Raw genomic sequence first — 18318 nt, forward strand, 5'->3', positions numbered from 1 at the left:
TTACATAAAAGACAATTTTATTAAAATTTATCATATTCAGTTTTAATACAAGTCTAACCACCTATTGCCATTACATGCAAAGATGATTCCTGATTTCAAGGGAGATAAAAATCAGTAAACTTATAAAGTTTAGAGATTATAAAAACAACTGAGTTCACTGACCGATGACAATGTAAGGATTGACAAAAATTTTTACTGTTCCAACATGTTTAAATAGAACACATTTGTAGATCTTTATTAACTATTTACTCTTTCTACAAATAAAATTGCATTAAAGGTCATTTTGAAATCAAATTCTGAGCTTACAATTGCCCAACAGAATGAGATAACTAATATCACTTGTGAGAATACAAAACATCTGGCACTAACTTGGTTGCCATATCCACAAAAACCATTCTTCAAGCATACTTTACAATTTAAAAATATATGCTCAAGTGCTGTTTGCATGATTTCACCCTTAATTGCATACAATTTTCCTTTTTTGAATTTTTGTCTCATGAAAATAGATCCTTCTTCACCCACACATCAAGGCTTTAGTGAATGTTTAAGCAAACTGTTCATTCTCAACAACTGCTCCTCCATTTTGTTTAGCACACTTATTTTAAGACTTAAACTTAAAAGTCTTTAAAAAACAAAAAATCAAATAATAGTTACTTGGTCTATTATCAAAACTACTTGAATATTTCTATCATAATAAAACAATGAAAAAATGGTGAAACCTTCTGTTTTAGAAATGGATTTGTATGAACATTCAAAATATGAATTGACAATGACATGATTATGAAATAATTACAATGGCTAAATATGTACATGAATTGTAAAAAAAATAAGGACCAGACCACAACAGAGCTTAGCTGTGGTTGTATAACACCTTTTAAACCCTCCCATTATATACTTTTGATGCATTTGTACTTATTTCATGCCAAACTATAATCAAGGATTTTATTCAGACCAATTTCTGGGGCACAACCTCCTGATGTTTATGAACACCCTGATATTTTAAAAACAGCACTACAAAGGGTGCAGATTACGGATTGGTATTCTAAGACCATTTTTTCCAACATGCTACGATACACAAAATGTTTGAATTTCCCCTGTAGTTTTACGATTTCCCTTCCTCTTTATTATCTTCATCTTCATTATCATTATGTGTGTGCCATGTTAGTCTCTCTTCATAAAATGCTATAACTATCTGTGGACATTTGACATTAGCTTGTCTGGCTGGTACTAAATCTGCTTCATCACTGTCTTTCCTACAAAATATATTAATTAACATAATTTACAAATACACATTCAAATTCAAGCATTTGTTTTAAAGATATAAAAAATTCATTGAAGTCCTGAGTTACATACACAAATGTTTTAATTTCTTAATACAACCACATTAATAGTCTAATACTGAAAGCTTTTCAGCAAGTATGGACAATTGAATCAGGAGTCTTAACCTCCTAAATCAATCCGTCTGACCATTGTGGTATAGAATATAGTGGAACATCACACACATACATGTACCTATGCTTTTACAGGAGTTATTCAAAATTCTATGAAATGCTTGTTTTTGGTCCCTAATTATAACACAATAACCCCTTAAATCAATATCAACCTTCCTTTTTTGGTTTGGAACCTTGTTATAAAATTTTCAAGCTATCACATGAAAATTATGTGTCTATGGATGACAGCCCCATAACATTATTCAACTGCTGCTAAGTCCTTAAAATCGTATAAAAAGTTAGTTTTTTTTTTTACATGGCCATAATAGCTTATAAAATTGTAAGAGATATCTGAAATCAGATTGAAAATCACAGCCAGGGATTTTCATAAAGAATGTGATGAAAAGGGGGCAAGGCAAAAAAAAGATCTCTAGGGCCTTCTGTCAAGTCCCTAGGAACAATGTCTTACAGTAATTATGATTGGATGTTATCAAAATAAACTACCGATAATGATGAAAACAATGACAAGGTGACACCATTATACAATGTACATCTATAAAAATATACTTCATTCTCTGCCAATCTTTTAAAACAGCGAGCTGTCCGTCCAGCACAATTTGTTCAAGGTTGCACATAATGGTAGTCATCAACATTGATCCAATATTGTTAACACAGTGGATAATTGGAAATTTCGTTATGTCAGTTGAGTGATGAACTAAAGCCATAAAATCATGGTCTCTGTTCAGAGGCTTTTTTTTTATCACTAAACTGATCAGTATGCTCTAAATAGGTAATATCAACATACTTTGCATAACTGTTAACTATTGCTGCCACAAGATAATGCAAATTTTTTGCCCAAAATTTGTGAGCTAGCCATTTTTTAACTGAAAAGATTTTACAAGGTCTACAAAGTAGAAAATCGGAAGTAAATATACAGTAAAATAAAATCGTAACTGTAAAATCCTGATTTGAAATAGCGGAATTCCGCTACAGAGCGGGGAAAAAATCATCCATGTTTTAATCACAGGAATTCCATATTTCCTTTTAAAGGTTGTTTCCCAAGGATTTTGGAAGCTTTAGTCACTTTTGCGAGAGAAAATGAGGACCATTTTAATGGTATATTTTTTTAAGAAGTGTTAGCATCTGACATAAAGAAGATATTTCAGTATTGTCTGTTGGTTACAGCAGCATTTAAAGACATTAAATAAAACTTTATTGTACATAGCATACAAATAAAGCACATTTTTTCCACTATCATGCAAGTATGTTTCTAGACAATACCCGAGATTTGATTACAAAAGAAACTCTCCAGCCTTTAAGAATCATCAAATATAGAAATCCTTTTACACTAGCTATTATATTTAATCAGGGATCATATATTCTATACATCCCTGACATAATTTTAAATGTCTTTAATATTGAAAAAAATGCTGTTTTCTGTATGGCTACCTATTGTATAACAGGGTTCATACACCTTTTTTGTTCCAACCTTCCACGACTTTCCCAGGATTTTTTTTTTAATATTCCATACCCAAAACCACAAACAATTGCACATCTTTTTATAAGTATTTCAATTATTGTAAGCATATTTATGTATGCCAAATGTTTTGAACACATTCATAAAGCTGGTATGTGTTACCATGACTTCTTGAGCTTCTAAGCTTCTCAAGTTCCAGATTTACCCAGATTTGACTGCTTTGACCTTTAAATAACTTGTATTCTTCTTTTTCAACCCACTTGGGTTGAAAATTAGTTTCCTGGCATTTTGTTTTATAAGGTCATGATGTTTTGACACTGGTTAAATCTGGTTCCCTTTATGACATTCACAAACGGAAACCAGTCCCTGAACACTTACAGAAGAAAACATCGATATATGGAATTGAAAATACAGTCTGACATCTATGTAAACATTCATAATATGGATTTTTCTGAACAATGAAGCCTGTTTTTCATGCACGTGAACAAAGGATTTGAACAATATTGGACTTTGAAATCGGAAAAATGCCGTCTCAACCCGCAAACAAAAGTGGAAAAGGAAAAATGAAAAGCTTTTCTGACTTGTGTTCTGTTTTTACAGATGCATGTGCTGATTACAGTGACAGTGACGGTACCCCATTTCCGAGTTGATTGAACAATTACGTAAGAGTCGGACATGACCACCATAAAAGTTGTAAACTTGTTATTGCCTGCCGTAAACTTGATCTCATCCAAAATTGTCGGCAAATGCGTTAGTGAACAGGATGTTAAGATAACCAAGATTTGTTCAGTGGTAAGAACTAACAGTTTTGAAATTGACAAACAAAATCAGTACTCGAGGAGGGAAAATATTAGAATTAATGGTCTTTAGGAAGTAGAGGGTACGGATGATTTTGACATTTTTAAAGGTATGTGTGAAGTCATGGAAGTTGATATTACAAAGGAGGACATTGTTGCATTACACAGAGTTGGTAACCCAGCTAGGAAACCGCGCACATTGTTGGTCCGTGTTGTTTCAAGAGATGCTAAAGCTAAATTATTTGCTAACAAAAAGAAACTGAAAACAAATCTAGGTATGAGTAAAGTATATATCAATGAGGACTTAACTACTATGCGTTTTAAACTTCTGAAGTATGTTAAAAATCTTGGCAATGTTAAAACACTACCACAAGGGATGGTAAAATAATATGCACAATGAAAGATGGGAAAAAGTTTAACGTCAAAAATGTTGATGATCTTTTTCATCTAGGAGTTACGGATCTTGATTACAAGGAATTCGGTATGCCCAAGCTATAGGAATTATATGGAAGGCAAGTGCATTCTATTTCTAGTAAAGAAGAGGAGAATGTATCATATATTTGTTCGAAAAATGAAGAAGATAGCATTTCTTTTATGAGTTCAAATGATGTTTCTATTACTAGTTCAAATGAAGAGGAGAGTGTTTCAGTCATTAGTTCAAATTCAAATGATGAGGAGTGCATTTCAGTTATTAGTTCAAATGCAAATGTTCAAGTTCATTCGTTAAAAGTGTTTTCTATAAATATTTGTGGTTTAATCTCAAAGCTTAAGGCTTATGATTTAGAAGAAAAGTGTCAAAGCTATGATATATTATGTTTCAGTGAATCTATGCTTGATGATTATGATGATGTACAAATAGCAAATTTTGTACATCTACCACCTTTAAATAGAAAGGGTGCTAAAAGAAAATCTGGTGGTAATATTGTGTTTGTTAAAAATGTTCTTTGTGAAAATATTGAACTATTGAAAGGTTCATCTGAAAATGCTGTATGGTTTGTTCTAAATAATGTTCTTTATGATCCTATTTTATTTGGTTCAATTTACATTCCTCCTGAAAATAGTGACTATAGTGATATAAACTTTTTCGATGTAATCCAAGAAGATTTACTCAAGTTTGCCTTTTAGGCGACTTTAATGCTAGAACTGGTGTTAAAGATGACTATGTAAATTTAGATGATTATGTATGTAATTCTATACAGTTAGACTATGTAACAAAACAAGAATTTGATCTTGCAAATTTAGACAAATTAGGTATTGAGTATAAACGCTATAACCATGATAAATTTGTGAATAATTATGGTAATCGTTTGCTACAATTTTGTAAAGATTTAAATTTGTTAATAGCAAATGGTAGGTTAGGTAAAGATAAGCAGATTGGGTCTTTCACTTCTAAAGAATTATCTACTGTTGACTACTGTATCTTGTTGCCTATTCTTTTTTCAAATGTATCAAACTTTGAAATGTGTTCTTTTGATAGTATGCTTAGTGATGTACATAATGCATTGGATATTGAATTGTTATGTAAACCTAATGAAAATATTGTTGAAAATACTGATAAGGTTAATGATGTAGATAAAAAATCAAAATGGAAAAATGAAAATTGTCAGACTTTTGAGAATTCATTATGTGATGAAGATATTAGTACTCTTATTAAAAAATTAAATTTGGTTGATATTGATACTGTGAATAAAGATGTTGTCAATAGTTTTGTTGAAGAATGTAACAATATAATTAAATATGCTGCTACTGATAGTGAATTATTGTTTGATTGTGTTAATAGAGAAGTCAGTTGTAACAGAAACTGTAAAATAAATAAACCATGGTATAAGAATGTCATGAAAAACGTAAAAAATATAATAGAGCAAAAAATCTCAATTGGAGAATTTGTACTGCTGAAAGTAAAAGCAATCTTGTACAATGTAGTAAAGATTATAAGAAGGTGCTGAATAAGCAATATAATGAGTATCAGAAAAAATCTATTAAAAACTCAGAGGTCTTAGACAAAATGACTTAGTCATACTGGTCGTTATTGAGTAGAACATGTAATAATGATAGTAAGCAAAAAATTGTATATAAGGTATCTATAGAATGTTTTTTAGAACACTTTAGATGCTGTTAAAAGTTTGAAAAACAATAAAGCTTGTAGTTCAGATATGATATTAAATGAATTTTTGAAACATTCATGTTTTAAGTTACTACCTCTTTTTGTCAAACTTTTTAATATTATTTTTGATTGTGGTATAATTCCTGATATTCGGTCAGAGGGTTTTATTATTCCATTATATAAGAATTAAGGTGATCCCTGTAGTCCAGACAACTACAGGGGTATTACAATTTTAAGTTGTTTTGGTAAGCTCTTCACTACTGTCTTAAATAACAGACTTAATTGCTACTTAGAAAATTACAATGTATTGTGTGAGGAACAAGCAGGTTTTAGAAAACACTATAGCGCATGTGACCATATTTTTAATTTGAAATGTTTAATCGATCTTTATACTAGATGTAATAAACCTTTATGTTGTGCTTTCATACATTATCGAAAGGCTTTCGATTCTGTTGATAGATTAGCATTATGGCATAAATTGTTATCAAACTGTATTGATGGTAAAATGTTTAAAATTATTCAAAATATGTATGCACATGCAAAATCTTGTGTCAGAAAAGGTACAGAATTTTCAGATTATTTTAGTAGTAATGTAGGTGTTCACCAAGGCGAAAATCTATCACCTGTACTTTTTTCACTGTTTTTAAATGATCTTGTTGAATTTATATCGCATTCTTACGATGGTTTGTCAAATATATACAATGCTACTCATATTTTTCTTGATAATGAAGAATTGTCAGTGTATATGAAGTTATACTTGTTATTATATGCAAACGACACTGTAATATTGGCTGAATCTCAAATGAATTACAAGCTGCACTAAATGCAATGTATTTATATTGTAAAACCTGGAAATTAGAAGTAAATGCTTCCAAAACAAAGATTGTTATTTTTCGCAAGAGAAATGTAAATTTTCATAATGACCCTGTATTTACATTTAATGGTGAAGTAATTAATATTGTAGATGATTTTACTTATTTAGGTATTGTATTTATGTCAAATGGATCTTTTTGTAAAAATAAAACAAAGTTAGTTATGCAAGGTAGAAAGCTCTGTTCAGTATTTTAAAGAAGAGTAGGAAACTTAATTTGCCATTAGATTTACAACTCGAAATTTTTGATACTATGGTAGTTCCAATATTACTTTATGGTTGTGAAGTATGGGGTTTTAACAATAATGATGTATTTGAGTCTTTTTGTGTACAATTTTACAAATACTTGGTCTTAAAAAGAGTACACCAAACTGTATTATTTATGGTGAATTGGGTAGATTTCCCATCGATATTTTTATCAAAAGTAGAATGATAGCATTTTGGAAAAGAATTATATGTAATAAGCAAGACAAAATTAGTGCTATTTTGTATAAACTTCTGTACACTATGCATATTAAGCAATTTTACCATTCAAAATGGTTAACTTGTATTGAAAATGTATTAAATACTTGTGGCTATTCAAAATTTTGGTTGTTGCAAAATGTACCACAAAATTTAACATTGTCATGTATGGTAAAACAAAGGTTATGTGATCAGTATAAACAGTCATGGCATGAGAAAGTTTTTAATATTGCTAAGTGCCTTAATTATAGAGTATTCAAATGTAGTCATAACTTTGAAAGCTACTTAGTTAATCTTCCTTTTGACTTGAGAAAAGCATTTTGTAGTTACAGATGTTTAAATCATAGATTGCCAGTTGAACAAGGGCGTTTCTGGGGGGTAGATAGAGATGATCGTATATGTGATATTTGTAATATGAATAATATTGGTGACGAATTCCACTACATGTTTGAATGCAAATTTTTTTATGATGAAAGAAAAAGGTTATTACCAGATAGTTTTATTACGAAACCAAATACTGTGAAATTTCATGATGTATTTAATTCAGATGATTATTTTACTAAAATGAATGTTGCAAAATTTTGTAAAATTATATTGTCTCTAGTAAACTGAAATATTATTTTGTAATTCACTACAATTACAATTTGCCTTCCATTTACCATTGATTTGTATTACTTCCACTTTAATATTTGATATTTCAAACTATATGTATGTTTCATACAGTATGCCATTTAATTGTAAAAAATGTTGTATTGTTTACATGCTTGTATTCACATAGCCCAGTTGGGGTCTTTGAGAAATAAAAAGTTTCAAAGTTTGATTCACCCTTGACTTACCTCCCCGAACGTGAGGTAAAGAAGACAGTAGACTGCTTATTTCAATACTTAATAAAACAATATGTAATTTGAATAAAATTCCCTGACTTTTCAAGGATTCAAGGACCCATACAAACCCTATATAACCGCAAAATACATCTAGCACAGTGCAGTTACAAATATTTTCAAATTAGTATTTCCCCTGTGTTGCCTGATCAGATTCTACTTTTAGCACAATTTCAACTCCAGACCAGTAATGAAAATTTTATGTCATTATTTCACAGTTATATATTAAGAATTGGTCTCAGAAGAGTTCATTGACAGCATAAATGATAAGTTTCAAGATTATTAATATTGCAGACATGCAACTACAAAATGTAGTGATACCAGGGTAGTGACCAAATTACCTACATCAAGTTCAGTCAAATATGATGTACAAAAATTAATGATTAACAGTTTTTTTTTTTATGTCATTTTGATACAAAGCTAAAGATATGAAAAGGAATTTTTCCAGCAGCAATTTTTACCAACACTTTTATGGATCTTTAACTATGTGCATTGAAGTCATACTTGAGTGATCTAGTGATAGACATATACTCAATGTGCCCGAGAAGTGTTATTGGTGAATTAGGTGATTGTTTCAACAAAATGTTGACACCTGTTGAGAGTTGTAATTAGCTTGGGGCAGGGGCTGCTCTTACTTTCAAAATTCTGTCGCCAGAAAAATCGCCAGCTACCAATTTTTGTTGCAGATTTTCAGAAATTAGAGCCAAATTTTTTTTTTTTCAAAAAGAACCTAAAACCATTAGTCACTTGACTGATGCAAAATAATAAAGTGCTACTTCAGATACAGGTGTTTTATTTCTATCAAGGACTTTATATTACTATGCTTTTATAGTCCCTGATTTTAAAACATGTTGACCTTTGGCCTTTGTGGTCTAATTAACTTTATCTTAAAATATAATTTTTATTTATATTTTTTAAACAAACTTTATTCTTTTTACAAGTCATAAAATTTCTACCAAACTACCATGACCATTAATTGTGTTCTTTTGCAATCATCTCTAATTCCCTTTATCTGAATATTATGACAATGCCTTTAGAATTTCCTTACAAAAATTTGGGAATCCCCATCTATTTGTTTACTGATTTTCCAGCCAAAAAAAGGCACATGACAAAAGTGTAAACAAATGTCATCCATTTTCTTTTATCAATTCTTGCATTTTGATGTGTATAAGACACTTCCTGATGGGATAATCTTTGTTAATTGGATTTAATTTATTCTGTTATGAGGTAAATCTGTTTCTGAATGTATCATATGGTATAACAGGGCCGTGAAGCTTATATGTAGCCATGTGCACATGACCATAACAATGACTGACAATTGTTTAACTGGAGAGAATATCAGTTGCTGGCAAAATTCCTGCTTTGGTGGGATGGAGCCTGCTGTTAAAATGTCACTGAGGTCCAATGGTCCTCATTACCTGAAAACCTATGTCATAAAGACGACAGCAATTTATCTTTATATGACAGCATAACTTTTGACAGTCTGTTAAAAATATAAATGTAAATGCTTACTTGGAGTTGAAATTATTCTCAGTACATTTTACCATCAAATTCCTTTTATTCTGCAAAAAGAGTTTTACTAATCATAGTTTCTTTCCTACAGACATCTTTGAGCATGACATTCAATGTTTGTCTTACCATTTCATAAGGAACATGAGTTCTCCTGAACTGTCTGTGGCACCTATTATTCTTTCTGGTTGTAAGCCCCTGTCAAAACCCCGTGGTTTGTTGTCTTCTTCCTAAAATTTCATACAACTATATACAATGTAATAATGTAAAAGGAAAAGTTACAGCAATATTTTCAGGTTAGACTTCATGCAAGTGTTTGTACAATTCCCACTGTCAGATAAGATCCTATGCACTTATTGACTGTGACACCAGTACTTTGGTTTACAAATGTAGACAGAGAAGTGTGTATATATACATACAAAAATAGGAGATGTGGTATGATTGGCAATAAGACAGTCATCTACCAAATACCAAGTAACTTACATTTGAACTTCTACAGGTCACCATACAGTCTCCAATGATAGGCATAACCCATACCATAAAGAAAGCTTTATTTAACTTTATATTCTCCATCCATACTTGTGTACAACAGTACTGACATCACAGACAGTTTCTAATTTAGCAGCATAATGTCAAACTGACGATGACAGAAAGCAACTACCAATGCCATTCTCTCATACATGTATATACATGTACACAGAGATGATGTCAAGACATTTTGACTCAAGAAATCCTACGTCTGAGATTTATTTCCTAGCACTTGAGTTAAATTCCTGAATGTACACTATGTACAAATAAAATATTCCAAAGATCTTTTAAACCAAATACTAGTAACTACATATTAAACAAGCAGACATCCATATTGAGTAAATATGTTAGGTACATAAAACTGTTCTTGGTAAGGTTTAGACAGACAAAAATAAAAAACAAAAAATATACATGTACATGTATCCTAAAACAACCTCAAGCAAATATAAATTAAACATTTAACAGCATTTCATGATAATTTGTAGGAGCTCTTCGGAGTTACATGAATTGTGTAAAACTGTATATAATAGTTATATTTAATATATATAATATATTGCGGGTGTAAAATTTGGCAAAAAAATAATATGGGTGTATAAAATCTGATTTATTTTAGTTATCTGATTATACTAAAGAAGATTTTATGAGGTCTACAAAGGGGAAATTGGCAAATTGGGAAATTTAATATACAGTAAAAAAATAAATTGTAACAGTAATATCCAGATTTGAAATAGCAGAATTCCACTAACAAGAGGACCCCAAGAGCCTGAATCTCTCACCTGGTTGAACTTTGCCTTTCAAGGGCAATAAATTAAACAAGAAGTTGTCCAACAATTTTGACTCGAGAAAACTTTGATAAGACTTATCATAATTATCATTTCAGAAAATGAAAGTCTACACCTATCATAGTTTTTAAGACATTGGTCGAAAACTGTATAAAAAAAAAAAAAAAAAAAAAAAAACTTTCATTTTCCCTTGTCAAGGACATTGACTCTTAAAAGGTGTCTGACAAATTTTATGCCTTGAGACTTTTGTAGTCCTAAAAATAAGGATCATTTCAGCTATTGAAAGAATTTGGCTAAACCTAACGGTTTTGGAGTTATATGCAAAAAACTACTGTCTGACCCGTATGTTCTATTTTTAGTAACAGTGGCCATGTTTTTTGACGGATCAGAAATCCCACTTTAATTCTATGCAGGATACCCCAAGGAACACTTATAATCAGTTTTGTTTCAATTGGTAAAATAGTGTCAGAGGAGAAGAGTTTTGAAAGAAATAACATTAAAATAGCAAAAAACTTTGAAAAGGGCAGTAACTCCAACATGGCTTAATAGATTAAATTGAAAATTTAACCGCAGATAGATCTCATCATGCTGAACACTGTAACCCCTTTCAGAATGAGCTAAACCTAACCATTTTGGAGAAATACATGTATGCGAAAAACTTTTGTCAGACACCTATGTTCTATTTTTAGTAACATCCGCCAAGCTTTTCGATGGATCAAAAATCCCCACAACAGTTCTATGCATGATACCCCAAGGAACATTCATACCAAGTTTGGTTCCAATTGGTCAAGTAGTGTCAGAGGAGAAGATTTTTGAAAGAAGTAACATTTAAAATAGCAAAAAAAAACATCGAAAAAGGGCAGTAATTTCAACGTGGCTGAACAGATTAAAATGAAAATTTGATCACAGATAGATCTCATCATGCTGAACACTTTTAACTCTTTGTCATAATTTGGCTAAACCTAACCCTTTTGGAGATATATGCGAAAAACTACCGTTTGACCCCTATGTTCTAGTTTTAGTAACGGCAGCCATGTTTTTTGACGGATCAAAAATCCCCACATCAGTTCTATGCAGGATACCCCAAAAAACCTTCATACCAAGTTTGGTTCCAATTGGTCTAGTAGTTTCAGAGGAGAAGAGTTTATAAAAATTGTTGATGACGACAGACACCAAGTGATGGCAGTAGCGCTAAAAAGCAGGGAAAAAAACATCCCTGTATACATATATGTGTATACATCAAATTTATTTACTTGAAAAAGTTTTCTATGTAGCCAAGTTTTGGATGAAACTGAGATTTGAATGGAATTGAAACTACAAATCATATACATTAATATAGATGATGCAGTGGTAAGGAAGGCAATGTTAAGGTTTGAACAATAAGTATGCACAGTGTATGCATCTCACATAATTAATTTTAGAAATAAAAACAAAATTTACTCCACTTCTTAAAGTTTGCACAGAATATCTTTTATGCTGACATGGAATTTTCTAAATTTACATGAAGTTTTTCATCATAGTAAATCTTAATCAGATTGAAAAATTACGATAGCATTGCCTCCCCTATCACAGTAATGTATGAAAACATAAAGTGAGTCATGGATGATGTCTATAACCAACATCTCCCAACCTTCCTTACGGTGGATTTGGCATCTGCAACTTTTTTCTTCTTTTTTGCAGCACCATCATCTGTTCCATTTGCAGATTTCCGCTTTTTTTCCAATTCTTTCTTCTTTTTCAATTTATCTTCAAACTCAGCAATGAGATCAGGACAGTCCAAATTTTCCATAGGTTCCCAAGTATTTTCAGAACTAAAATATAAACATCAAAATAGATAAAACACACAACTATTTAAAATTTTCATTGTTAACTATCTTTAATATACTCATTACTAATTCCATACATTCGTAAATGTGAGAGCATTCATATATTTATGAGATAGTCCTACATAGCCTATACAGGATTTAAATTATTCTATCTTATATTTTTGACAGGTCTTTAGAATTCTAGTTTCTTAATATGCTTGGCAAGCAAAATTTATCTAAGGCCACATACACAGTGACAAGTTTTACATGTTGTTTTCTAATATCAGAGAGTTCATTAAAATCGATTTTCATGCTAACCTACCATATAGAAACAGAAAAATCGTGAAAACCTAGAGCACTGGTCACTTGATCACTGCTTAAGTTTTTTTTTGGCAAAGAAAGTGGTGTTAGAAACATTTACAGACCAACAGTGGTACTGGTGCATAATCAGTAATACAATTTGTTTCCATAAATGCTTACTCAGGATATCCCTTCCATTTGAGCAGGTATTCTTTCTTGCCGTTTTTCATTCTTGAGTCAACAACCTTTTCTACTGTGTATTCTTCTTCCTCATCATCACCATCTTCCATATCTTCCACGGGATCTTTTTCTTTGGCTGCCATTTTGTTCTGTGTTGTATCTAAGAATTCAAATACACAATTTATAAATAAGATCTTTTTATGACAGCACTGAGTAAGAATTAATTAATTTTTCAGATACTAAGCAGACAAAAAGTACAAACTTGTCAGACATGTCTGGCACAATGAAGCCAGGTCCAGCTTCTTGAAGATCAGAGAAAGACCAAAATTTGACAGAAATAAGATTCATTTATATTGTGGTAATACACAGGACTTTCAAAGACAGAACAATTTATTTAACCAGATGAAGTCTTGCATTCTTAGTATGGTGGCAGAATGTGGCCACTCAAAAAACATTGATGTTACTCCCTCAAGATATTACACAAGGCCAAAAAAAATATGTCTGTTTTGGGTTTCCCGACCCACTCTAATACATTTTTCCTCCAAAATTAACAAAATCGACAATTTCTGCCAATTTCCGGTATAATACGGATCATTTCCAGTAAACCAACAGTACGTTTAAAACCAGGTCACAATCATGTTTGAATAGGAGACTGATTTATATCACGTAAATCCAAGCCATATTACTGATGATGAGCACAATGGAAGCAACAAGTATCGTGGCACTAAAATATAATAAATGCTGTCACCAAGAATGCAAATCTCCCATGTCAGCCCTTCCAAATAGACTGATTGTACTTACAGAGCTTTTTGAAGAAGTTGACAGAAAAACCATTTACATTAACTGTTAAGTGCAAGACAGATTTCACTTCCAAAGACGATGGATTGTGCAGGTTCAATTACGACTTAAACAGATAATATTCAAGAGCCTTTTATCCGCCAGTCTTTGTACAGTGTCAGACTGATGGTTTTTAACAACTAAACATTAAAAGCCTTAAGGAGGTTTGAATTTCTGAAGTCCAAAACACAAAACCAGACAAAATTATTAGACATAGAAGACACATAAAACAACACTATGAAGAAATACATATTACAATCAGCAACATGAACTTGCATTAGTTCTAGCGTGAACAGGATAGCGGTTTCTGCTTGTTGCCACTTATTTTAAGGTACCAGACATACACTTGTACATCTATAAAATACAGGTCTGACATTCTTCATACTCAAGGTTTAATAAAACAAATGAATGAAACACTTTGATAACACTTTATTCATATAAATATGCATTTTTTCACTTTGTCTTTCAAAAAATACATCAATGAACAGAGAAATTTGTAACTTTTGAAAATATATTTGCAGGTAACATTTTAAAATACAGTGTACTTATATTTTGTTCAAATTCCTACAAAAAAATAAGTATATTGTAATAAAAGACATCATTAATAGGTGTGTATGTTAAAAATTAAACTTTCTACTTAAAACCATGCACTTTAATGACTTAAAGATGATGCTATTTTACAAATATAGGCTCAACTTTAGTCAAGAAAAAATAAAATGAAAAAAAAAAAAAAAATGAAAATGGCTACCTACCCTATTTTTGGGAGGAATGTAACCCTAAACAGACATTTTTTTTCAGCCTAACTGTGAAACTTCTTTGTGCGAATGGCATATGCAAAACATGATTTTGCCAACCCAACATAAAAAGTAGAAATTGATGAAATCAGAAGTGAATGTATGATTAAAAGAAAAAAAATAATAGCAAAATCCACATTTGAATTAAGTGAAAGAAAATCATGTATGTTATCAACTTGAAGGAAGAACATAGTATCATGAGGGTACAACTTTCTATATTAAGGGATGAATTATTGCCTTGTGGGTAGACATTATCCTCGAGTCCAGTTAATTATCTATCAGTAAGGTCAAAAATATATTGTTGAAACTGATTAAAGTTAAAGTTAAATTAAATTAAGTTAAATTATACTTCCCCGTAGGACAATAACTTTTTATTCACTTTTCAACATTCATTTACTAAAGTACAACCTATATTTCAATTTGGGCATGTAGTTTTTTCATCCACAAGCTAAATAGGACATGGTTCATTAAATGTTAACACATATTTTCTTCACCAATCATCAACTTCTATGGTTTAAACTGGTGTGACCTTAGACCTAGTAGTTATTAAATGTCAATCCTCCAGTATCAAAGACTTGAGCTATTGAAGCTACATGTATAAAACAGGAAAGTAGATGCATGAGCATTGTGCAATGAAACTTATTTTCACATTGCTTTCATACTTAATTCTCCTTCAACTTAAAGATGAATAACATCTGTATTTATAGTTACACTCATTCTCTGATACCAAGAGGTTATACAAATACAAATACTTTATTGGCACAAACTCAATTACAGTGCATGGTTATGGCCTATTACAACAATAAATGTACATTACAGTGAAACATGATAAATTGAAGCTGTAACATTATAATTGTTTAATATTTCTGTCATGTTCAATATTATTGGAGACTTATATATCTAATTTTAAAGCAACTGAGCATAAATATGGAGGACATTCTCAAAATATTTTGTGATTTACTATTTAAAAGAATATTGATTTTGGATCTATTCCTGTAATATGTAAAGCCAGGAACCAAAGTATAACAATTTTACTTTAGCGATTAATTTCTGTCTGACTTTTTCTTGTTCATGAGGACAACGAAGTAAGAAATGTTATTCATTTTCAACAGGACTTAAATTGCATACCCTACTATACTCGGCGTCACATAAATAACATACTGTTAAAATTTGAATAAAAATATTTTCTACGACTTTATTGACACCTACCGTCGTTTAAATTGTCTTAAATGACTTGCTCATTCGTTTAGCCAAACGGCTTCTCCCTAAACAAGTCGCTTATTAGCTTAAATCATGCGTAACAAATCATTACGGGAAAATCCCATACCAATATCCGCCATGTTGGTTTCTACAGGACGATTTGTTTACAAACGAAGTTCGTAAGTTCCCGTCGAACTCCGGTGACAATCGGCTGATTGATCAACTTCTCGGTATTGTACGTTGTTTGCGTAAAATAAATCCGAGATATCCGAAATAACGTCGAAATGCATTCTGGGTTCTTCGGTTTTTGGACAAACCATTTAAACGTAAACAACATCTCCTAGCAACCCGATCACTGTAAACATGGCCGACTTTTTACAATGTAAATATTGGCACCGAGAATTAAAATCTGACCGGAATTTAACGATTCAATGTTTAGGGAGAAGCCGTTTGGCTAAACGAATGAGCAAGTCATTTAAGACAATTTAAACGACGGTAGGTGTCAATAAAGTCGTAGAAAATATTTTTATTCAAATTTTAACAGTATGTTATTTATGTGACGCTGAGTATAAAATGTTCTGAAACAGGTTGTTATAAAGAGACAAATCTGGGATCATTCCAGGCAAATTGACAAGTGTGGATGAATGTATTGCATGTAATATCTTGAAATACGTATTTATTGTATTTAAAGGCTCTCCCAATTCATTACATAAAACCTATTATTTTGGTTACAAATTTAGTCAGCGGAATGTAAAATATTCAATTCTGTGCAAGCACGTAAATGCACAAAAACATGTGACTGAAAGATGTAAGAAAATCATCAGAACAAAACGTTCAAGATGTGAATGGAATTTAAACAGTCGCCACCTAAAGAAGTTTGACACGAATTAGCGATACGCACACGATATCCGTGAATGAACTGTTGCACATAACACTAGAAGCATGAAAGTTGGACCAAAACAATACTATTTTAGGCGCCATTTTGCAGATATTTTGATTTCATTAAGAACGTGGGGATGATTACAAGTGTAACGTTGCAGTGTCTATAGTAATTTGTGGGTACTGAGTAAATATCGACAAATTTGCATTCGACTAAATTACTTAATATACACCTTACAATATACCTGAGTATGAAATTGACGAGAATATATGCGTCTATATTCACCCGGCTCAACTCACGATTGTGCGCATGCGTGACGATTGGTCACGATAATTCACGCGGGAAGCTTTTGCTTATTTCATTTTTTAAAATAATTTAATAACCATGTCGGATTAAAAACGTAAGGTCTTGTATTCGTATTTTTCACTTAAAATGTATGATAATTGTCTTGCAAACAGAAGAAGTTAAAAACAGGAATTGTAAAGTTGCGTTTAAAAAGCAATGGTTGTCACGTAATCTACCTGTAGACATGAGGAGCCCGGAAGGTAATACTTGATGTTGACGCAGATCTGCATTCAAAGGTTTTAATAGCACATCTATTAATACTATGCATTTGGATATGCATATCCATCGGATCAAAATAGCCTAGCTGGCCGAGCGGTCTAGGGCACTGGACTTCGTGCTTGAAAAATTTCCAACGATATTAGAACTGTCAAATTTGGATTCCATCCGCGGGACTCGAACTCGTACCGCTGTGACATCTATGGCACCGCCTGCACTAAGTCCGGCGTCCTAGACCACTCGGCCAGCTAGGCCATATAAAAAATACAGCTTTCAGTGTGATACATGTCTGGTATTGAAAGCAAGTTCTCATGCGTTAACTGAATTCTACAATTATATAGAAATGCTAGAGAATGTTCAAACATTATTCTTTTATTCTTCGTCTTTGTTAGTTTTAGAATGTGCGGGGTTGTTGCATTGTCTGTTTTACCTATACCCTTAAAGTGTAAGTGTAAGTTCAAATTTTGCATATGCATTTGGAACACTATAGTGAACAATAAAAACAACTCAAACATCTCAAATATTTATAATAAGCCTAAAATTGGCATCGAAATATCAGAATCTTTTTCTACGAAGGTCACGTGTTACACTTGCAGGACTGACATTCAAAAATAATATCTACATGATATCAATTTGTGTGTATGTTTGCATCTTAACAGTCGACTAAAGAACTCGTAGACCATGTTACTTTGAAAAAATTGAATTTATTATGAGACTAAAAAAAATCTCTTACTTCAATAAACCATGGTTCTTCATACAGGCGATTGGATTTGGAAACATAGAGTTCAATTATGGAATAGATCAGGGAAAAGATCAAATACACGTAGTCTACAACAACACCATATATATTAAAATTAATAAAGCATAGATTGGGTTATTGAGGGTAGGGTTTAAAACTTCAAATTATTGGCATGCATTAT

General features: G+C 31.6%; 1 protein-coding gene across 2 annotated transcripts; it reads right to left on the reverse strand.

Annotated features, from left to right (window-relative positions):
* Positions 1–17175, reverse strand: LOC148612090 (chromobox protein homolog 1-like). 2 transcript variants are annotated; one of them, XM_088593215.1, is made up of 5 exons: positions 17082–17175; positions 13127–13286; positions 12481–12652; positions 9661–9761; positions 1–1253 (listed from the first exon to the last, which is right to left on the reverse strand). In XM_088593215.1, exons 2-5 carry the CDS (start codon positions 13267–13269, stop codon positions 1103–1105), a joined length of 567 nt encoding a protein of 188 aa, XP_088449341.1. In that variant the 5' UTR covers positions 13270–13286; positions 17082–17175; the 3' UTR covers positions 1–1102. The 2 variants fall into 2 exon arrangements, with proteins under 2 accessions (XP_088449341.1, XP_088449340.1); XM_088593214.1 differs by having other exon boundaries at positions 12472–12652.
* Between the last annotated feature and the right edge of the window lie 1143 nt (positions 17176–18318).

The sequence above is a fragment of the Perna viridis genome, chromosome 7 (assembly GCF_037379345.1).
Source record: "Perna viridis isolate PV_CMFRI_1.1 ecotype Kerala chromosome 7, ASM3737934v1, whole genome shotgun sequence".
Classification (NCBI taxonomy): Eukaryota; Metazoa; Mollusca; class Bivalvia; order Mytilida; family Mytilidae; genus Perna; species Perna viridis.